Raw genomic sequence first — 23,842 nt, 5'->3', positions numbered from 1 at the left:
TTTCTGACTGCAAATTCATGTTGCTTCACATGCACGCCACATCCATTTTTGTCCTTGTGCAGAAGTTATAAAAAGGAAGCATGGAGTCTGGAGATGTTAATTTTTAATACCATAATTAGCTTAATGGGTTACAGTGGTTTGTATTTTTTTTATGTCTACAAGCTGAACTGGCTCATGGCTTTTTTGTCATGCTTTTTGTGTCATGAAAAAAACCCAACAGATTTCTGGAAGAATTGATGAAGACATGTAAATTCAGTAAATAGTGAGACTTTTTCGACAGCAACATTCTGGCAATTCACACTTAGAATTTATCTAAAAGAAAACCCTAAAACTCTTCAAATAATTTACAGGTTAAGCATCAAGACTTTATGGGGACAATGACTAGGAGGGAAATCTATTGTATGATCTGTATCTGGATTCCTCATTTATCTAATTCCAATCACATCAGTGCTTAGGGACTGTGCAAATAAAGAATACCTGCACAAAATTAAACCTGCACATCTGGGTCTGTTGGATAGAAAGGTCTACAAATGCATTTTAGTTTTCCCTGGAAACAGTGAACGAGACTGAGTGAACATATCATTGACTTTCTGGGGTACAACTCAGGACTATTAATTCCACTGAAATAATGATTTGCATAGCTGAAGTAAGCTTGATGTGGATGTGTATCAACTGGATGTTTCAGGTCTAGTGAGATAATCACAATAGCTGTGAAACTGGTTCATGGATCTGGACAGGGGACCAACACAATGCTTGGGTATTACTCATGTATCATTTTAGGCCTATTTTGGGACATAAATAGGACCTCATCTTTGTGTAGCACCTTACACTGACATGATTTGCTTCCAAACATACACCAGAAAATACCTACCAGAAGATGCAGCATATTTGTGTTTTATCTTTTGATAATTGTTTTAACACTTACTTTACTAATGTTTGAGTGAATGACTTAAAAAATTCAACCAGCCATATTATCATTATAACATAAAGACATTTGACTCACATTTTGAAATATCAGGAAACAGCCTCTCACTTACTTTAAAAAGCTCAAGTCAAAGTTGCAACAAAAGTGTTGCTCAAATAAGATGCTATCTTCCTTTTACAATTAAAAAAAAAAAATCAGAGAAACATATTTTGTACAAACTATTTTCTATAAACTCATTTTGACTGAAGTCCCAGTTTATGAGTTAACATAACAAATAAAATACAGTCTAGCTCTAAACCCAGCTAATACAAATTTATCATGGAAGCAGTGACAGCCCCTTATCTGTACAGGGATGCCTGGCACCAGTACACAGAGGGACTAGCTACAGATGCATGCCATTAGGTATTATCAGAAGAAAAATGTGCTGCCAGTGAGGAGAAGGTAGATTTATATTAGCAGACATTAAAACTTTATTAAGACAATTATTTACAGCCACGAGACATGCAGTGTAGCACAACATTCTTACAGCCTTAAAGTAAATGTGATAATTGCAATTGAAAGTGAACTGTAATGGCTTTCAGAGTTTCTCTCTCTATTCATTGGGCATAAGCCCATTCAAATCAGTGGAAGTACTGGTGAAGTTACCCATAGATATCAACAAAAAATTTCCCCACCGAAGCTAGCAGGCAAGCCTCTCTAGTCCACAGTGCACACAGCTGTGACTTCACTGACTTGCAGCAGCCATGTGCCTTTAGGTTTAGCATTTGCTTTTATTCTCCTCAGCCTACAATTCTTGCACGCCTAAATACAAGTCACCGCCTAAACCCAGAGTGTCCCCATAGGGTGCTTGTTTCCAGCCTACAAGCACGAAGCTGTGTACCAAGCGTGTTTAGCAAATGGTGAATTCCTCTCACAGTCTACACAGTTACCATCCACTGATGTATGTACTTAGAGCACCAACATATTAATTTGACTTTGCTAGCCAGGGACTTTCTTCGGATTCCCAGGACATACAAAAACCCATCTAATTTAAAAAGCAAGATCTCATTAGATATTGAAATCACTTTTTTGTATTAAAAATATAAGGGAAAGGTACTGGCAATATTTAGCAATGTAATATCAATTGCATATGGCAGAAAGGCCTAATTCATAGGACAGTAATTCAAGAAAATGTATTTTGAAGGTAATGAAGTTGCTGTGCGTTCAGAGACAAAAAACTTCTTGATGGGGCTGCTTGGAAGAGCACTTTCTAACACTGTTTGCAAACATGCTGCAGGATTGCTAATGAAATTGTTTATCTACTACTCACATAAAAGCCCATGCAGTATTCCTAAATTCTGTGTTTTTAAAGCAGTAATACTGGCATGTCGTCATGACTCCAGCTGAATATCTCTCCAGAAAAATGAGATGCCATTTTTTTAAAACTGAAAAAATTATTATAGAATAGACACCACTGAGGGACTGAGGGTCTGACAACATAAAATTATGATTATTCCTCTTGCTATCAGCTCTAGTGTAGAGTAGAATATAATTATTCTATCATAACTGTAATAAACTGCAATTTCAGACAATAGTGTGAATAATTTTTGGTCAATGAGCAGTAAAAACTGCTCAGTGAAAGTGAAGAGAATGTAGAGTTTAAACATTTTAATTTCAAGTCTACAAATACTACAAAAACCTGTTTCAATCTCTGATGAGTGAGTGTTGTGATTACCTGAAATTGCATAGGATTAGTATTATTCCTACAGAAAGCAAAGGTCAAGAGGTCTCAATTAAAAAAAAGAATATTTGAAAGAAAACATTGTCTATTTGAAGCATTTATGTTTATAATTTGTTCATAAGCTTTGAGCTGTTCTTCTCTTCTGGATGCTGATGAAAGCTCAGAGCATTTTTCATATACAATACAATTAGTGTTCATCTTTTTGCAGTGTCATCAGCTGCATACAACCTGGTTAATTGTCCTAGATTTAAACAAGTCATATACTGCACATTTAAATTCATATCCTACATTAACTTCCATTTTTACATACAGCCATTAATATTAACAGTTTTGATTAAAAATGTTCATTCAGATATAGTCTCTACATAAACAGCTTAACAGAAACTGAGTGCGGCAATGAAACAACATTAGTTACAAGCACTACAAGAACTATTACGATGTATATGTATGCAAAAGTGGTATCCAAAATAATTTCTTTTAAAAGAAAAATTAATAACTAGAACAAATATGAAATCATACAGGTGATTCTGGAAATTCCCACTGTTATAATGTGAAACACAATTATTCCTGAGACTAATGGCATGCCAAACTGCAGTTCCAATTCAGATTATCCACTTTCAAAGTCTACCAACTGGCTTGTTGCTTTAGCTTCCCTTTATTCCATCAGTAATTTGTGTTTGCTTTTCTTGGGTCACTATACCAATGCAAGGATGAATATGTAGATGCTTATTAGTCACAGAAATAAGGGTGCACAAAACCAATCAAAATTAATTTTGCAATGCTAAATAACTATTAGTCCATACTCGCAACTACCAAATTCAGGTACACATTCACATGTCAGAATTGAGTTCATGTTTTGCTATGCCCTTACCCTTATTTTATATATCTAATTTACTTCTTAAGCTGTACAGGTGAAAATGCAGTTATGCCCCTTGATGCACTCAGCTACCATGGGATAGAATTACAAGTGAATGTTCTCCATTCCTGTTTATGTTGTGAGTTCCAAGAATGACTATCATATGAGTACAATGGAGGTCTTTTTAGCAGTACACTGACATGAAAGAAAAGTTCAGCTATGTTGTTTAATTGTGTATACCCCAGTGCTAGGCAACTCTCCAAACCTTACTGTAAACATTGTTTAAGGTTCATCCAGATCAGCACGATAATGAAGCTTATGCTTTTTACGCTTAGCTTTAAATGACAATTGCTTTTCTTTATGGTTTTATATTTACCTGTCCTGAAGCACAGTTAGAGACATCATACTGGGCTGACCTTTTTCTTTTACAGAATGATGGGTTGTCCTCTAAAGCCCTGGTCTAATATTCTGTTTACATGGTATTATTTTCCTGGACAGAGAACTGATCTGTTATCTTTTGTTAGCTTGTCTGGAGAACATATTCATCACAGCCTAACAAATAGCAATATTAGACTAATAACAAAAAAAGTGCATATTCAACAAACATGTTTTTGAATATTTTAAGGGAGCCAAAAACACTTAATAGTTCCACAAACTCTATGGTTATTCTGAAAATATCATTCATGTTCTAACAAGTATGTATACACATAATAATGTAAAACTGGCACCATTAACTATAATGTATAATCATTATGAAGTTATTTTTGTTAATGTAAAGACATCTTCCACTACAAAAATATACAGTTGAGGCCAAAAATATAGGACATGTGTGCTCCTTCAACGGCGAGTTGTTATTAGAAGTGCAGACTGGGTGTGTGTAGGCAGACAATTATGAGACAAAGAACACTACATTCCTAAACTTCAGTTCAACATAAGAAGAAAGTTCATTTATTGTTCAAAGGACATAATTTACAGTGTTCCAAGTTTCTATTATATAAGTGCTTCTGTATTTTATGCTCAGCAGGACAGTGAAATTTCACTGAAGAAATGGCCATTAAATTTCATACAAATGCACGGTCTTCATGTGAAATCCCTTTTCAGGGATGAGTACTGCAAGATGTGCCTTTTGAAATTGGCTTTTATTTTGCAACATAACAGAATAACCAGTATAGTATTTCTCTAACCCCAACTATGTATGTCTAAAAACTTATGCAAAGTTCAACACACCCACATTTTTATCCAAGTGTTTGTCAGAATCTAGACAATTCAGAGCTATGGTAAAGACACACAAAATACTTCAGACTTGATCTGCAGAAGTCAGATAGAACTTCAAATTTTTAATCATGTTAATATTCTTAACTACATGAATAGTTCCAAATGCTATTCCCGTGATTAAGCATTTTAAGAATTGTGACACAGAGCTGAAGGTTGTTAAAGTTGATAGAAATTAAGTATTAGCAAAAAATAACATCTCACTTTGTTGGAACTGAGGTGTATATATAGTTCTTTTGACAATGAGATTAATGCGTTGCTTTGTTCTTTATCAGGTCTCCAATGAGTCTGACATTATCTCCCTAACTATTGAGATTTCCCTAATAGTACCCATTAGTCACAGGATATTGAACGCACATTATGCAACAAAGTTTTCAAAAAGTAGTAGTCTATCTTAAACCCAAGGATTATCACATAAAACACTACTACTACCCAGTTTGTTTATACCCTCCTAAGTCCATTTTGTCTCCTGTGTTTCACTGAGACATGAAAGCCCTCCGTGGCAAAGGATTCCTGACCTGTGTGGAGGGCTGCCAGGGTGCTTTAATAATACAAAGAGTAACAACTGATAAGCTAAATCAATTACCAAGTACCTTGTAGTCTATCACATGCAGTGGCAAACTCAGCTTCCAGAGAAAATCCTCCTGACCACCTGGGCTCATGTGAACAGAACCTCAAGTAAAATAACAAATACAAGAAAATCTGCATTTCCTTTACTATTTATTTTATTTCAAATAAACATACTTTTCTATTTCTCACAAGAATTTGCTCTCTGCAGGTTTGGCTGGATCCTCAGCAATACCTTATGTTGATCAAAGGCAACAGAGAGGGGTCTCCCCAACTATGAGAGCCAAAAATTTAGCCAAAATCATGGTCATCACCTTCCCCACCTGGCAACAACAATGCTCTAGGCAGGCGGGAATATCATGGGAAGAAGACAAGATGGATGGAGTCCAACACCCCCCATTAAACATGACCAGTATAGGGCTTCAGTTTGAACTGGGAATGCATTCAGGAAAAGTGAGTGGAGTTGACACTACAGAAGGTACATCTGCTTCAGGACAAAACAGCTCATCTGTACCTGCAAGAGTCTGGGCCACTGTGAAAATGAAGAGTTAGGTAATTCTTGTTGCTCTTACATATACTAATAGGGACAACAAAGTTCACCAATTTATTTTTTGTTCTCAGTAACTTTTTTTTTTTTAACAAAAGACACTAAGAGCGCCTTAGTGGAGGCCTCTGTGCGGGCACCAGTAAGAATTTAGGGATGTTTGCTCCTTTCCTGCTGAAACAAGTCTGTATGTTTGGAAATTAGTTGCTTAAGATCAGAAATTCCAAACTTAATTGGAGTGAAGAAAAGAAGACTGTAAAAAGAAATTAAAAATAGATACCTACAAGAGTCAAACATAAAACTCTAATAAATGAACTCAAGAAAAAAATTCTTATTTCTTAAAGAAATATTACTAAAATTTAAAAAAAACAGAAAATACAAACATACATATTTAAATGCTTCATATATTTATGCTCCAAAGCATGTCTAGAAAAAGAAAACATATATTGTTTACCCAGCATAATGCTCTCTTCTACTAGAAAAATATTTAATTTCAAGTTTTTCTAATGTAATTTGATTCTCAGTTCTTAGCTACATATCAGTCATGGGATACATTCCATAGTTATGAAGTATTACCTTGAGAGATTTCATGCTTCCAAGCACATGGCCAATTTCTGCCCTGAGATGCAAATGTACAATTCTGTTTGAAGTCTGCAAGAGTCACCAAAGTAGAATATGCTACAGACTGCAACCGAGTTTTTTCTGTATTTAGAGTCAAATTCTACCCAGCGTTACTTATTTAACTCCATTCCCCTCCCATTAAAATTGGAGGGCTATAACTGAGCAGAGTTGATCTCTCATGCCAACACTTGGTGTAATTAAATTAAATATATGTATACATCATTGTAAATGTGGTTTTTATAAAGCTAAGCAACTTCATATCCATTCTTCTGTGTAACATAACTTTTTATTTATAAAAATACTACTATTTAATATAAATGTGTTAATACAATTATGATACATACATTCATGTAATTACTTGTGTTTTACACTACTGCATGTCCTAGAAACCTTCCAATTTAAAATTACATTCAAGATACCTGTGTAACTTCAGTACTTATAATTTTCAAGAACAGAGACATCAAAAAGAACACAGAGAAATCTCATCTGTGTTCTGCCAAGTACTCTGGACCCCAGTCCTGAATACTGCATGCAGGCAAAATGCTCACTTAGTGAAGTGGATAAATATTCATTGTGCATTTATTTACTTCTGGTATTACTGGATTTAGTCATATAATTAAAACTATTAAAATTAATTATTAGAGGACAATACCGTTAATAGAGTTTTCGTTGACATAAGTTTAGCACATCAAGTCAGCTTAATTAGGTCTTGTCTACATTTGGAAATTTACCAGACCTACTCTGAAATAACGTGTAGATACGTGAACATCTTTATGGGAATTTACAACACTCAGTAATTCCAGAAAAGTATTTCCTTATAAATTCCATTATATTTTTAATTGTAGACAAGCTCTAATCTTGTTAGCATCAATATTCTGCACCTTTGAGAGCTTTTACTCTCTAACACTCCAGTGTGTCTACTTCAGTATCATCAAACCTTTAAGGCTTCGTCCTGGAAAGAAGTAGGAACAGAAGCCTCATGTATGCATAAAAATTGTATCAGATTAACAGTTTAAAATATAACAACATTTATAAGTAATGCCATGAGAAGGCAATCACATTTCAGAGTAAGAATGCCTTTTCTTGTTTAGCTGGCTGTGAAAGTGGATTAAGCTGTTTTGGACAATGGTACTCTTATTCAAGAAGAAAGCTCTGCTCACTTGAAATTATTTGGGGATAATTATTCCAGAATACCTAATAAATCCTTATACCTGGCCTTCCACCAGTGCTCGCTGTGCTAGTATTGTGCACAGTGCTTGCACAGCAGTTACCTCTCAAAGATCCCTGCTGTCAGAATAAAGGAACTAGATGCCAAATACCATTCTCAGAGGATCACTGCACACAAGAGAGATGCAGGATGAAACTATATGCCGCAAACCTCTGGGATTTTATCATTTTTTGAAGGCTAACATCACCAATACAACCAATGATTAAAAAACAACAAAAAGAAACAAAACCAAAAGCTACAAAAGAGAGACATAAAACCTGAACAAAATAAAAAGGATTTTTTCTTGGTCAGATGTAGTTATGGCTTCGGGATAGCATACTCAAAGTGCAAAATCACTATTTGTTATTTGTGACTTCTCCTCCATAAAACGAAAGCACTTTTTTGGGCTGTGTTGCTCCACAGGGGCAGACTGTGACAGAAAAATACGAGCTCTGTGTTACCCCTTTGTAATATCATGATCACCATCTCCAAAGGCCACAGTACAATTGAGAGTGATTCTGGCCACTTCACAAAAAATATGACTTAAAATATACAAATCATCCCATCTCAGTTATAGCAACTGAAAATGCTATTCGCTGGTGGTGACTTTAGCACTTCAAACCTTCTCTTGGTCCTGCTTTTCCCTCCAAGTAATCTTAATCTAAATAGAAAGCCCACTTCTCCGCTCACCAAAGCAGACTGGAATGTTACTTCTAGTCCAAACACTGGATCTACTCAGGCTGCTAGGATGGACCTTAGCCTCTGAGCTGCCTGACACATGACCAGAACAGCGTGCTTGGACAAGTAAGTGTTCTGGCATGGTACAAACAGCACAAATGAACGATGAAAACTTCAATACAAGAAAGCATGTCTCTGTACTTGTAAAGTTTAAAGACATGAAAACATGTTGCTAGAAATTCAAAGTTTCACTCTGGCTGATACACTGTATAATTTCAACTGAATTCTATTTTCCATGCATACTTTTCTAATTTTTTATATTGAGATGGATGCCTTCTGATTTTTTTTCTGTTTAGCCACTTTTGCCAGGAGTAGTGTGTGATACAGTATAGTGATATTTTGGCTGCTGAACTCCATTTAGTCTTTGCTAGACTGTGTATTTTCTTGGATTCGGATTCATGCCAGACCTAGCGGGATAAGAGAATTTCTGAACATATAAAATATCAAAAAGAATAGCAACATCACCACGTCACTTAAGAGTGTGTTCAGGAAGTCCTTGCACTTACTCTAGTTTCAGTGTAATAAGAAAACAGATGTATAATCTACAAGAAATAAAAAGAAATGGCAGAGTCCAACTCTGAGGAGTTTAGCTCTGTAACTTTATCTACAGTATCACAATATGGCTGCACCAGTTAAGAGGCAAAGATAACTGCCAAATTTGCCCCATGAGTACATTTTGTCCTCTCACAATCTATATAAAACAAGGCCTTTCCCAGAGGTCTTGCTTGTCTGTTCCCCAAAACCCTCCATTGTTTTTGTAAAAATAACCTTTAATTCTTGCTGAACTTTAGCAGTCCCCAAACGGAGTTCTTGCAGAATACTGCCTTCAATCTCCTTTTGTTCGAGATGCAACTCCCCCTGGATGGCCTGGCAGCTGGAGGTGTCTTCTTGTGCCATGCTCTGGCACACATGCCACAGCCTCCCCACTGAACTGTGCTTTTCTCTTCCCTGCTCTTTTCTCTCTTATTCTTTTCCCTTATCTGTTCTCTACAGCAATTTTCCTCTTTCAAAATTAGTTTTCCTTATATTTGCCCTCCGCCCAGCTTTGCATTTTTTACTTACCTTTTCCTTTTTTCCTATCTCAAATGACAACACAAGGCTCAAGAGACAGGTCTACAGCCAGCTTTTAAGAGCCTATTTAACCCACTTTCAGAGATAAGCTCAATGCTAGGGGAGCAAAGAGAGCAAAGCAGATCGGCCCCGTGGAGCCACCTCCCTTCTGTGCAAACCCACTGCTCCTGAGCCCAGCTGCTCTGGGCCTCAGTGTGGGACTAAGGACTAACGGCAGGTAGTTCTTCCAAAGGTGTCTATCGCTTCAGTGAAGCTGAGATTATATGAAATTACAGAAACCAAACTACTTCTCTGTTGTTATCTCGTTGGTATCCTCCGCCACGCTTTCCTTTCCTCTTTTCCAGATGCTATTCCTATAAGTATCAATTATCAAAAGATTCTCACTAAAACTGTGAAATATTTGTCATTCCCAGACATGGCTCTCAGCTTTCTACTCCCAGAAATCCCAGCTCAGTCTCCTGACATCCTCCAGTAATTAGGCAAGCCAGAGTTGCTCAGACTTGTATACAACCCTTGATATCAGCGAGCCTTCTTTTCGCAGTCTCCAAGAGATCCAGAGCAAATGGCTCCTGAATTCTGCTTTAAAGCTGTAGGCTGGCATGAACAATAGTCTGGTATGGTCTGAAGATTTTGCAGCTCATTTAAATTGAAAAATGGGGGGCTGTAATGAAATAAATATGAAAATTAATGTTATAATATTTATTATTTCTTGAGATAAAATACAAGTAAGATTCTGTTGTATGATTTTTCTGCAAAGACTAGATTCTATGGCCATTTAAATTAGAGAGGGCATGGAGCTCAATATCAGTGTCAAGAGAAGGACTAAGGTCTTAACTGATGAAAAAATCACAACTAGTGCCCATTTTACACATCAATGCCTTCATTATACAGACAGCAACCCCAGAATATTTTATAAACAATACACGAACATACATACTTCACTAGATTGCCCAATATCTAAGTTACGTGGAGCACAGGCTATCCTGCAGAGTAGACACCACACTGTCAAGAATCAAAGAATAACAATAATTAGTCAATCAAGGAAACTGAATCAACAGTGAATATTTTCTAACAAGTGGTAGGTAAATCTAAACTAAACCATATATCCAACACATTTTAAAAATGTGTATATACAAGTATCAGCAACCACCACCAGAGCACAGGGATCTGCAGCATTCTCTCTGGATGACAAAAGCGATTGGGTGAGATGGAGCACGCTTTCCACCAATGAGAAAGACAGAATACATTTTGGAAGACTCAGATAAATCCCTACTCTTAAAAAGGTGTGCTGCGGAAATGCCAGGAGTTCTGTTGATCAACATATACGCGTTTCTAAACTTCATATAAATATCAGTAAAAGAGGAGCCATTTATACTAACCTTGACAGAGCTGAGTAAAGTGTAAGCAAGCATGGAAAATGACCCATTATATTTCATATGAGTAAAAAAAAAAAAGTATTCATTATTCATTTGTTCATTATTCAATTATTCATCTGACATGGAATTCCACTTTCAGTTTTGAAAGAAGGAAAGCGGTAGCAGATATAAAATATGCATAGTCGCTTTTCTGCCTCTTTTTGGGGCAACATGGCAAAGTAAAGTTCTGTCATTCTTCTTTCATGTTTACCACATTTTTTTACTATTTCTCCTGGAAAGATGCATAGCTACTTAGCATGTAAGTGTTAGATGCTGGATAACACTCCTCCCTAGTCCCAGGCCCTCAACTAAATAAAAGTCCAAGAATAGCATTTAAAATTCCTAAGAGCAGAAGCAGCCCCAGTGCACAAATATCTCTTCATTTCTTCCCAATTCTACATTTTCATAAAAATTTTCACTTTTATTTATGTTCACATAGCCCAGTCACCATCAAGGTAAACACTCCAGGATAAAGAAGGAAATAAGGAAGTGTTCAATTAGGTAATTTCTTTTCTGTGATAATTACTTGGAGTGATAATGCTGCTGTCTCTGCAACTTTCTGGCCATGAGGAAGTCATCTTAAGACCAAATTAATCCTGTCTTAGGTCCCTAAATATATATTTTGGCATCTAACAAGAAACCTGATTTTCAGAATTAATGAACAACCATGATCACATTATTTAGTTAGCAGTGTAAAAATGAACTGACATTTGGTGGGTTTTACATGTTTTTCTCATCATCAATCTGGCTGAAAACTATAGCTGTGATTTTTTTTTTTTTTTTAAGATCTAGTAGAAGCAGCATCTTTAAGATTAACTTCAGGGTTTGGGATCATGAGAGCCATTGAAAATCCTTAGAAAATACGGGGGAGTGAGTATATAAAAGACACTGGAAAGCAGTGCTAACAAAAGCAGAGCGGGATAAAGAAGCTGGGTGGGTGGGTTTGGAAGCCCTTCACATATCCATAGCTTCTGCAGCTGATGAACTTACTGTAATTTGGAAGAAAAGTCACTTGAGATATAGCAGAACTGTCAGTGAAGAACAACAGGAACATGCTAATTCTTCACATTTTTTCTACTAGAAAGTCAGAACACTGCCTTCTTCAGTACTCTGTGCTATTCCTCTGAATAACGTCTGCTTGGAAAGAAACAAGATTTAATTGGGGGTTAATTACTGTTTTATTTAATTTTTAATCCATGTCCAAGACAAAAACTTACCAACAAATTCAGATTTGATGCAGGAACAAGAAATGTCAGCCTAAAGAAGTAGTTTGGTATGAGAAAGTATACACCTCTGTCACAATTTCCTGCATAGTTTTGTAGCACTATAATGTTCTGCCAGGAGAAAAACAAATAGACAAACCTAAAACCTGAAATTTTAAGCAGCTTAAACAAGATATTTGCTAAAATGGGATAAGGAAATTTGCATGATGAAGAGATTATTGAAATGTCATTTGCATATTTGTAGAATGCATGTTCTGGTAAATAGAAAAAGGGAATTCCTTCTATACCTTTCCTCTCCAAATACCGCATCACAGCTTACAATGATGAAACAGAGAAGGAACAGTAACAGTTACTTTAGAGCCTCTTATGCTGATGATAGTTATGAGGGTCTACCTTATAGAATCACACACTAGTTTGGAAAGGATGTCTGGAGGTCATCTAGTCCACCTTCCCTCCAAGAGCAGGTTCAACTAGATGAGGTTGCTCAGGACCTTGTCCAGGTGAGTTTTTACTGTCTCCAAGAGATTCCAGAACCTCTCTTGGCACCCGTTCAGGTGCTTGGCCACTCTTCTGGTGAAAAAAAAAAATTTCTTCACATCTAATTACAATTTTCTCATGTCACAACTTGCGTCCATTGTGTTGCATCCTATTGCCTATTCCCTTATATGATAAAACTACCAGATCTGTAGAGGAGGGGAGAGCAGTGAATGTCATTCACGTTGATTTTAGCAAGGGCTTTGACATTGTGTCCCACTCCTTTCTTGGATCCAAGGTAAAGACATTATAGTCTGGACAAGTGGACAACTAGATTGGAATGAAACTTAACAGGATGGTCAGTCTCAGAGAATCACAGTTAATGTTATACTCTACCTGGAGGCCAGTACCAAGGGAGCACTACAAGGGTCTATCCTGGGACTGCTGTGTTTAACATTTTTGTATCAGAGAAGTGCGAAGTTCCGCACCTGGGAAGGAAGAGTCCCTTGCAATGGTACAGGCTGGGGACTGACTGGCTGGGGAGCAGCTCTGCTGGAACAGACCTGGGGGGCTGTGGCACACAGCAAGCTGAGCATAAGCCAGCAGCATGCTCTGGCAGTAAGGTGTCCCTCCTCGGGTGAGGGAAGTGACTAGCCCCCCATTTGATAGACCCCATCTAGAATACTACATGCAGCTTTGGGCCCCCAGAAAAAGAAAGACATTGATAAGCTGGAGCAAGTTCAGTGGAGGGCTGTCAAGATGCCTGGGGGCTGGATCACATGCTCTGCGAAAAGCTGAAGGAGGTGGGCTTGTTCGTTCTGGAGAAGAGAAGGCTTTGGTGGGACTTAATAACAGCTTTCCATTTGTAAAATGGAAACCTCTGAGGAGGTTATCAAGCAGGAGAAGGCAGGTTCTTAGAGTGGTGCATGGTGTGAGGATGAGTCAAAAAGAACAAGTTGAAACAAGAGAGGTTCAGACTGGAAATAAGGAAAAAAAAGAATCACCATGAGGACAGCGAGCATTGGAAGTGCAGAAAGGCTGTGCGTCTCAATCCTTGGAGATTTTCAAGATCAGACTGGATAAGGCCCTGAGCAATCTGGTCTTCTAGATGACCCTGCTTTGAGCAGAAAGTTGGATTAGAGAGCTCCTGAAGTCCCTTCCAACCTGAATTATCCTGTGATCCTTCCCCTGTGCACCTCAAAGAAGTGTCTGGCTCCACCTTGTCTATACATTCTCATTTGATAGATTTAGACAGCAATTAGATCTCCCCTTAGCCTTCTCTTCTTCAAGCTAAATAAAGCCATTTGTAGGACCTGGGAATAAAACAGGGAAATACACATATTCATCAGAGGAAGGAAAAAACCTCACCTAAATACAGATATGGAAAGAGTAGAGAACAACCTAAACATAAGCGCTGAGTATTATGGTCCTGTAAAAGGCCTAAACAGAGAGAATAGTGAATTGGGGAAAGGAATTTGGGACTGAGAACAAAGAAACTGCTTCTATTATTCAAGATCCCTGTGTGCAGGGAAACTGGAGTTTGACTACACTTTGTCAATAATTCAGCTACATCAAAGAAACAACTAAGTATCACCATTTTTTCCTTCTACCTGGAAGAATAAGAATCTGAATTTTTGGCTAACTGACTGGGTCGAAAGAAGTAAGAGGCATTCTGGAGTCTTTGACCCTGTTAACAGAGATGTTTCCCCCTCCAAAATGTCCCCATGTATTCTCCTTGCTTTAATACGCAATTGTCAAAAGCAAATGGTCACTAATCAGAAAAGCTACCTGAGGAAACCAGGTCACAGGCACTATTCATGAAATTCAAAGTTTATATCATAAACCCTTCTTAAATGTTTTTTCTAGGAGACAGAATGTTTTAGCTAGTACTTTTCCAAATGAGTCACTAACACCCTTGTCTTAATTCTGCAGCTGCTGCTAATTTGAAGTGCCAGCCTTCTCCCCTCTTTCCCCAGAATGAAATAAAATATCAATGTTGCACTGTGCTGAAAATGGAAAGTTAGATGTAACACTATGCTACAAGGCCTCTGGAAGTCCCATTTATATTTGATTCTTTCTTTCCTCCCAGGCCTATACCTAACTTAAGCCCTCTCAGCAACTTATTTCACACTTTCTTCCACGCTCACTGGTCGTAAGAATGAAAGACAGACTCAAATGTTTTTTTAACAGTTAGTGCACCAACATCTAACACAATTTAAAACAGTAAAAGAGAAAATAAAATCATAGAAAAATGATGCTAGCAGTTACCTGCATATATATGCAATCAACAGATTTTGGTAACCTAAGAGCTCTGTTGTATCTTCTTTTGGCTTGGATCTTTTGCCCTTTTGGCCAAGGACGTGGAAAGCCTTTTATTTAGAAAAGTTAAGCACCACCATTTTGTTACACAGAAGTGAGACCCAAAAGGGTGTACTTTTCTCGGAGACAACTTCACCCATAGCTATGCAAATCTCAAGCTCCTTCAGTATCTCTTTAGTTGATCCACTGAAAAAATATATTACAGTTGGGGTTTTTTGGGTTAGTTTTCAGCCAGACTGGTTTCTTGATTCAGCTCACTGACTGATCATATGAATGCTAGTGCCAGCACAGGGGAAGGGACAGGAATGAGTTGCTGGGGGCAATGGGGAAAGACAAGACTGCCCTTTTTGGCTGCTGTGCATAGTTACGTAAAATTAAAGTGATTATGTAGCTATGGCCTGAGGGATAGAAGAGGTCACAGATACTACCACAGCCTATAAACTGCTATAGAAATTGTGTCAGCGTGTGTTGCCAAGAGACAAGCAAGGGAATTCGGTTCTTAACCTGTAGTAAAATCCACAAAGTGAAGCCCATTCGCTCTACCTCTCTCCAGAAGATCAGTACCTTCCTCTCGATTCACAAGAGTCACACTGAACATTTTGAGTTGCATTTTGCATCAGTAAGCTCCATTTTTCTACCTGGAGTGATTCTGAAGCACTTTTCACAGGCCTTATGTGTACAGTGAGATTTCAGAAATTTAGCTTAAATATATTTTGAAGTGTTTACATCAAGTCAGAGCAATTGAGACTTAAATGTACTCTTATGATCTCAGACCATGAACAGAGCACAGTGGCTTCAAAAGCTACCATGAAACAAGTGAGCCATGGTACCTGATTATACCCATGTCCAAGCTCTTTGTCCTCCTCAATTCTGAGATAATATAATTCAGCTTAAAACTTAATGAAATTACATTTAAATGCAGGTCTCAGTATTGTCAGCAGAGGAAGACTAAGAAAACGCATGAAGTCAGACAATAATTATCACCTATTAGTCACAGTAAATATGACCTGAATCTGTTGTGTGCCTGTGTTTTGACTGAAATGAATTAAGCTCAGATAGAACAGATTTTTATCAGCATGTTTTTCCAACATTTTTCACTTCTTTAACAAAGCAGGTGATTTTCCAGTAGAAGTAGTTGTGATCATTACTTTGCACAGGCCGTAGAAAGTCTCTACAATACAACAAAAATGAGTATATAATTTGTAGCATATTTTTGGCTAAATCTGAGCATATATCTTCAAAGGACTATTTCACAAACCAAAAGCATAATTTCATGAAAAACAATTTATTTTTTAAACCATTGTTATTCGCTCTTGATTATGACTACTTGGAAGACTGAAACTGAAATATCTAACTGTACCAAGCTATATTTTCCAGTTTATTACTATGCCTTTGTTCAAACTTCTTTACTGCTATCCCAATCAAGTGTCCTTCATTAGGAGTACTGGAATACTTTTCTGAGTATGAGGAGTGATGCATCTATTATCAACATTGACAGCTCAAACTGCTGCTTGTACTTTAAAGGAGCTTAAAAATTGTGTCCAAGGTGGTTTTTTGATGTATAACCTAAATCGATATGTTTCTGAAAGGTATTGTTTTATAGAAAAATAGATTTAGAAAACAATGCTTTACTACATTGTATTATTCTCCATCGGAAAATGTCAATAATTTTGCGTATCTTTTCTTTGTTCCTTCAACACTAAGTAGAAGCTTAGAAATCTACTCAGGAAATTTCATCCTTGAGACTGAGACCTAAAGTTTTATGCTCTAACTAGAAGCAAAGTATTTTGAAGTATAGGGTTCCCTTTACAAATAAGGTTAAGAATCTAAATGGCATGCTCAACTCTGGTTTAAAAGTAATGAGAAAAAACTACAGTCATTACCAAGAGTAACAGTTGAGTTGTGAAAGAAAACATACTTTAAAGAACTATTCTATTCAAAGAAAATTAACTTCTCTCCCCACAAACTTATTGCACACCTTTCATGACTGCCTTGGGATCCTGCGTTGAAGGTATTTTCTAATACACTAGTACAAATCAGACATACTGTATAATTCTGCTTTCTTACAGCTGTTGCCTACCTACTGCATATAAACTTCATAGACATGGTTTTGGAACATACCCAGTGCCTGGGGGGTTAACAATCAAACACAAAAGGAAGAGAGCACAGAATAAATTTTTCAAGCCTTTTTCAAGTCATATATTGGTTTATCACTTCTCTGTAAAAGTCAGTCCCATAAGATTATCAGACTCAGGATCCGACTCATACGTCAGCAGTAAAGCTACTACTGAATCAAGGAGAGGGACCAAGATTTTGTTGACATTTGTTAAATGAGGCCAATCACGCAGTATCAAATTAAGCCCCAAGCACGGTGTACTCTAGGGATGAGTTTAATCTCAAACTTCTAGAAATTACAAAGCTAATAAGAACCTGTCATTTCTGCCATTAATGATGTGGGGGAAATATTTTTTACTTTGTCATTTGCAAATTCAGTCTCTAGTGCATGTATATTTATACCATTCCTCTCTCTAAGGAGGTTGGATTAAGGGAGGAAAGTCATGGCTTTTTAAAAACTCTTTTTAAAAGATTCCCTAGAAAAAATACAAATTGGCACATCTTACGGATGCCATTGCTACTTCTCCTTGATTCCAGCCCCCATCGCACAATCTGTATGTTGCACTGCCTAACTTTTGCTCCTCCAAAGTGAAGATTATGAGTATCATGTCATTGCAAATCACCCCCAAATTAAGCATGGTCAGCATAACCCAAGCACGAATTGAGTTTCTAGTAAATAAAATGTTGCTCATCTGAAATCAAGGGAAAAGCTCATGTTGACTTCAACGAATCCTGTCTTCAGGATGATGATATTGTGAAGTGTTTCTACATTTCATGTACCTTTATCTTTATCAGAGTTATTTAGACAGTTACAATGATGTACATTAACATACATGATACATTAACATACACCCTTCTTGACTCCACCAAACAATGCAGTGCTCCCAGCGTGGGTTATCTAGGTTTAAACCTTCCTGAAGTCACCACTATTAACAATATATCTGGTTACATCCTGCTTCTCATGCATATTTGCCCATGGGGCTAATCTGACATTACGTCTCAAGAGAGGGCCTGATACAGAATAATTCAAAACTGGAGTAATTCAAGGCAAGGAGGACGAACATTTGCAGAGCTTTCTATGATCTTCGCTCAATCCATTTCTAGAAAGGCTTCAACTATTGCATGTACAAGAGTTATTCTAGCAACAGTTTCTAGAAAGACTTTCTGAAGGACATGTTTCTAGTTCATAGCAAGCCACCTGAACTAAACTTCGAAAGCTAAAAGGAGCTATAACTGGGACAAGGATAGAGATGTCCCACACAAAGTAAGCTAGCTGGAACAATTACATAAAACAATCATTGTGACCAGTGACGAAAAGTCATTGGCCTGTCTGAGGGATGGATGCAAACAGGCACTCCCAGTTTTGGACTGGGATGTTTGGAAGAAGAGAAAATGCTCTTTCTAGAGAACATTCTTCATTTCTCCATATTTTACATCCCCTGAGGTTATTTTATAGAATGAGAGGGATCACCTCACCATCAGCACTCTCAAGTTTTTCTTAAAACTCGTAAATTTTTACACTTCTTTCCCTTCCACAATGTGGTACGCTTTTTGAAGGAATTCTTTGGATAGTTGCACGATAAAATCCCAGCCTGGCGGGAATGGGAGAGAACACATTCAAGAGGCTGAGGAAGCTAACTGGATCAGGTAACTGTGCAGAGACAAAATGTTTGCCTGCAGCTAACCTGTACTTTTTTTTTTTTTTAATGGATTTCTAAGCCCAGTCAAGAACCAGAGGGATCACAATTATGGACAATTAATATAACTTCCCACAATAAGAAGTGTGCAAATTATTTCTACCCAACCTTATAAACATAAACACGCATAGTCCGTGTTACTGTAAACTTGTTTTTTACTATGTACAGATTTTGCAGTCATAGTGCATATGGAATAAATCTAACTAAACTGATTAGAATTAGCAATCATTTATGCTGATTAAAATCAGCTCATAAGATAGTAAAAATTTTTAAAGGGCAATAGACCTGTGCTTGGCACAGAATGCGGTGAGTAAAGGTATTCACTAGCAGCAAACCATTAGAGGGTCCTATCACTTCTGCTTTAGAAGCATCTAAACCAGAAGGTTCTACATTGGTCTATTAACTTCATAAACTGACACTAAACTGTGGATTATCCAGGGTCTCCTAATAAGAATGTTTCATATCTGCTTTGTTTAATGCTACAGCAAGTTCCCTGTTAACTGATTTCCTGCTTACCCTGCCATCAACAAGCTTGGATAAAAATTAAATGTTCCCATTTTAAAGTTTGCTGTCAACAGCCTGAAAATAAGTTTTTGACATGGCAGAATCTGCCTGCTCACTATAAGTTTACGTCACTCTACAGTCCTGCCTACAAACCTACACAAACTTCTAGAAATATTAGTTCTTTTCATAGCTGCCAGGGCACCAATTTTGCAGCTACCAAATTAGACAGTTAGAAGCCCACTCTAAGGTAATTTAGCAAGATTCACAAGATTCCATTTCTTCTGAGTTGTTGTTACCTGATACCATACAAAAGAAATAGAATTCAAGTATCACATAAATATTATCTATGACTATTAAATACTTGCACTTTAAATAAACCATGCTATCTATAGCATAGGAAATGTTGCTCTTTTCTACTAACTCTCTCTTATACAAAGAGCTTTCCTTTACGATACAGAAACCTATCAGTAAAATTAGTCATACTGTCACATTATTGTCCAAGGAAAAACCAGTGATACAGCTAGTTATCACAATTTATTTGTAAATCGTTGTGTGCATCGTGTCCCTGAATTCCATTTGGTATTTAGGTAAAGGAAAACAAAACATAAATTCACTTTTATTTCTTACTTGACCAAAGCAAACAGATTGTGGCCTAGAGATGTATATATACATTTATGTTTGTTTATGTGTACTCCGTCTTGTTAAATGTTACAATACTAGCACAGTCAGATTTTACCCCTAGTCAGAGGCCTTTAAGCATTAGTAAAACACATACAATCTTAATTAACGTTATTTTCTAAAGTCTTGAAATACAGGATCTCTTCATTACAAATAAAATATTAAGTAAGGAAATGAAATACAACTGAGTCAAAATTTGAAAAGCAATGTTACAGTAATACTGTTAAAGAAAGTATCTAAACCTTTAGAAACATCCATTGAACTTGGAAAATATTTTTGATGCTCTCTGGCACGCCATACAATGCTGCAATATAGGAACTGTCCTAAAACATACATTCAGTAGAAGGCACAAAAATTTAACAGATATGTCAAACATGTCATTTGCCAGAGTAAAAATGGTGGCCAGTCCCAAAAATGCAGAAGGTTTTGCAAGCTTCAACTTGAAACCATTTCAAACTATTTTCATTGCTATAATGATTTTTCATATTAAAAGCCTTACACCTTCTTCCAATGTTTATTTTGTTCATTTCATTTAAGTCCCTGGTTTCACTAATCTCTTTTGATGCTGAGCTCCCTAAGATTAGGGGGAGGGAGGTGCTGAATCACAGCAAATGTTTATATTTCCTCCCAGAATATATGTCTGAAGCAGCTTGAATACTTCATGAATAAGATTGTGAAGATCATAACAGACAAATACAAAATCTGTTTTTAAAATCTATAACACATTTTGTAGTAATTAAAATAGTTGACCACATCAACATTTTAACCTGAAGAGCCATTAGGAATGCATGCAATTTCTAATGAGTATTTTTGAGCTCTCTATAGAAAAATCCATCTTCAAGCAATTCCTGTCATCTCATAATTATCGATTTGCAGTTTATTAGTCAGCAGATTTTCCATCATTACTTAAATAGGGATAAGATGGGAAGCAAAACTTCCAGTTTCAAAATCTCTTACCTACCCCAGTGTAATCATGTACCATTACCCATCACACATTCAGCAAAGGCTATTAAATTCTATTATAATTTGTCTTCAATAAAAAACAAGGTTTCTCCAGAATTACTGAAATAGTTCCTGTACAGGACAACGGGTTGGTTTAGGGCCCAAAGAATAGAACAGCTGAAAACTATGAATTAAATTAATTTTTCTACATGTTCAGAGAGGATCCATAGTGAGAAGATTGCTTGTATTACTGAATTCTGCATAATTGAATACTGACACTTACAGTTACTGGTCCTTTTATCTACACCAAGGAGCCACCTTTTTTCTTTTATTTCTTTTATAAAATCAAGATCTCTGAAAACAGAAAACTTTCACTGGATCCCAGATATTTGATTTCACATGTGTAGGTCAAATGGCCGTGTGCTCTCTCTGCTGAAACAGAGTAATGTAATTTTAGGCTGTATAATTTTATAGCAAAGACTGCAAGATGTTTTGAAGATGTCATTGACTGTAATACAAATCGGTATTAGATTATCTATACAGGAAACATTTTTCAAAAGATGGTCCATCAAGCTTTCTCATAGGATCATGGATTTCTAGGATCATACTCTAATAACTACAGTAAGCTATTACAGTTTATCTCCCTCTTCAATTTAGAGGTCAAAAAAGCCAAGTGACATTGCTTTATATATATTCAATGTTATGTACCTGGTTCCTAACTTACTAATGCCACACAAAATCATGAAGGTAAAAGTTTCTGAACAAAGACATTTTTTCATTTAAGGATATTTATATAGTCATATAGCTAAGTGATGCAAAAGGCTGTCCTTAAGGCACTCTCCCTTTCTTAAAAATAATGCATTAAAATATGTATCTAAACAGTACTGAAGTGATTACTCTGCAGCATAATCTTTAAATGGCTACAGACTGTACTATTTAGCTTGATGTCGATTACACATTTAAGAGATCAGTCATTTCAAATCACCTAAAGACCTTCATCATATTTCTATCAATTTCTGTATATATGAAAGCACATTTCAAATCCTCCTCATTGCTGACTTGTAAAACGTCTCATGACTGTCAAAGTGAATTTATTTTTCAGCCAAGCAGTATAAATTACATTTCACAATATAGTAACACAGCACACAATAAAAAGAAGAGCATATTAAGTGTGCAGATAAAGAGAAGGGAATTCTTGTCCTGTCATTGCCACACAGGCAGGAGGACACTTCAATACAAATACCAAAACCAAAAAAGCAAAAAACCCCAAAACAACCACTAAAAAAAAAAACCCACACCACGGTTATAACCTCTAAAAAAAGTTCACACGTTGAAGCCTCATATGGGTCTGTTTTGATTTGTGAGGAGTGACACTGGTGGTTGGAGAGGCTTATGCTAAATGTTCCAGACAGCTGATGCAACCACCTCTGCATCTGCCAGTTTGCAGCATGATGCTTCTAGAGCAGTGGGGCTGGCTGCCCTTACAGACTTGAAGGAGAAAGGGAAAAAAAAAAAAAAAAGGTGGCGATCCACAACCACGAGAACTACTAACACCAATTTTCCTGCAAACAACAGCTACCCGTGTACAGCATTACCCATCAGGAGCTGGACCCCGAACACGGTTTTAACCCAGTTTGCGAACTGCGAGGTGGCAGCTCACAAAGGTCCGACTCCCCAGACAATGAGCGTCCACCCGCGTCCAGCAGCCTCCTCCGTGTCCGTATTTAAGTGGAATTACGGCCATCCCCGTCGCGGCAATAAGCACGCCCCGCCACCCCCCGGGATGTCAAAGCACCCCCGCCCCAGCTGAACGCGCGGCTGTCGACCGCGGACGGCCCCGCTCCGGGGCCTGCCGGCGAAACTTTGTGTCGTTTCCCTGCGTTCCAGGAGGCTGCGCTGGGCGAGGGCAGCGGGAGCGGGGCCCCGCAGAGCTCCGCTCCGCAGCGGGCTGGCCGAGGACGTGGTCGGGAAGGAGGAGACACGCCGAGAGCCCTGGGGAAGAGGAGGGACCGCCGGCGGGAGGGGGAAGGCGAGAGGGACGGAGACAGGTCGGAGGCGGCACGGTCGGGAACGAGGGGCGGGGGGCCTGGCGGGGGAGCCCGGCGGCCGCGGGCGGCCCGGGGGCTCCCGGCGGCGCTCCCCGGCGGCCCTCCCGGGGCGGCGGCGGGCGGCAGGAAGGAAGGGGCTGCCGGCTCTTTCCTGTCTCCGTCCCCCCGGTGCAACCTGACCGCCTCCCCCGGGCCGTGCCCCGCGCCGCGGAGCCCCCGTCCGGGCTCGGCCCTGGCCAGCCGCCCTGGAGCGGGGCCAGCCTCAGACCCGCCGCGCCGCGCCGTACCCTACCTTCGCCTGCAGATACTGGGGGTAGTAGTAGGTGGTGTACTGGGGGTACATCTGCTGTTTCCACACTTTGCCCATGAAGCTGGAAAGGTAGCCTGCAGTGCAGGGATGGGGGGGCACTTTGGGGGGCTCCAGCCGCCTCTCCGTCTCTCTCTCCCTCCTGTCTTCCTCTCCGGCGGCGGCGGCTGCTGCTGCTGCTCCTCGGCCGAGCCCAGACCTTCCTCCTCCTCCTCCACCCAAAAAGCCACAGCGGAGCGGCGGCAGCGGGGGCAGGCACTCTCGCTCTCTCCCCGGGAGTTCCTGCCAAGTCCCCGCCCGGCCGGGGCCGAGCAGCGGCGGCGGGCCGGCTGGCGGAGCGGCGGCGCGGGGAGCGCTCGGGGCCGGCGCGGCGGCGGCGGCGGTGCCAGGCGGCGGGGCAGGGCTGGCGGAGAGAGGGAGGGAGGGAGGGAGGGAGGGAAGGGGGGGAAGGAGGGAGAGAGGGGGCGAGGGGCGGCGCTTAGCCCCGCTCGGCGCCCGCGGTGCGAGCCCGAGCCCCGGCCCCGGCCCCGCGGCGGGGCAGCCCCCGCGGGGCGGGGGGCAGCTTTTCGGCGGCGGGCAGCGAGCGGCGCCGCTTGGCC

The 23,842-nt window shown here is 39.0% G+C and overlaps 1 protein-coding gene across 2 annotated transcripts in view; it reads right to left on the bottom strand.

Annotated features, from left to right (window-relative positions):
• Positions 1-23,558, bottom strand: part of RBMS1 (RNA binding motif single stranded interacting protein 1) — a 148,821-nt gene extending 125,263 nt beyond the window's left edge. Inside the window, exon 1 of one of the 2 annotated variants that reach the window (XM_052793511.1) lies at positions 23,229-23,558. In XM_052793511.1, coding sequence (XP_052649471.1) covers positions 23,229-23,303 — 75 coding nt within the window. In that variant the 5' untranslated portion in view covers positions 23,304-23,558. The remainder of the gene's footprint in view (positions 1-23,228) is intronic. The other variant, XM_052793513.1, reaches the window with a different exon arrangement.
• Between the last annotated feature and the right edge of the window lie 284 nt (positions 23,559-23,842).

This window comes from Harpia harpyja, chromosome 7 (genome assembly GCF_026419915.1).
Source record: "Harpia harpyja isolate bHarHar1 chromosome 7, bHarHar1 primary haplotype, whole genome shotgun sequence".
In the NCBI taxonomy this organism is placed as follows: Eukaryota; Metazoa; Chordata; class Aves; order Accipitriformes; family Accipitridae; genus Harpia; species Harpia harpyja.
This window is presented reverse-complemented; position numbering and strand designations above follow the sequence as displayed.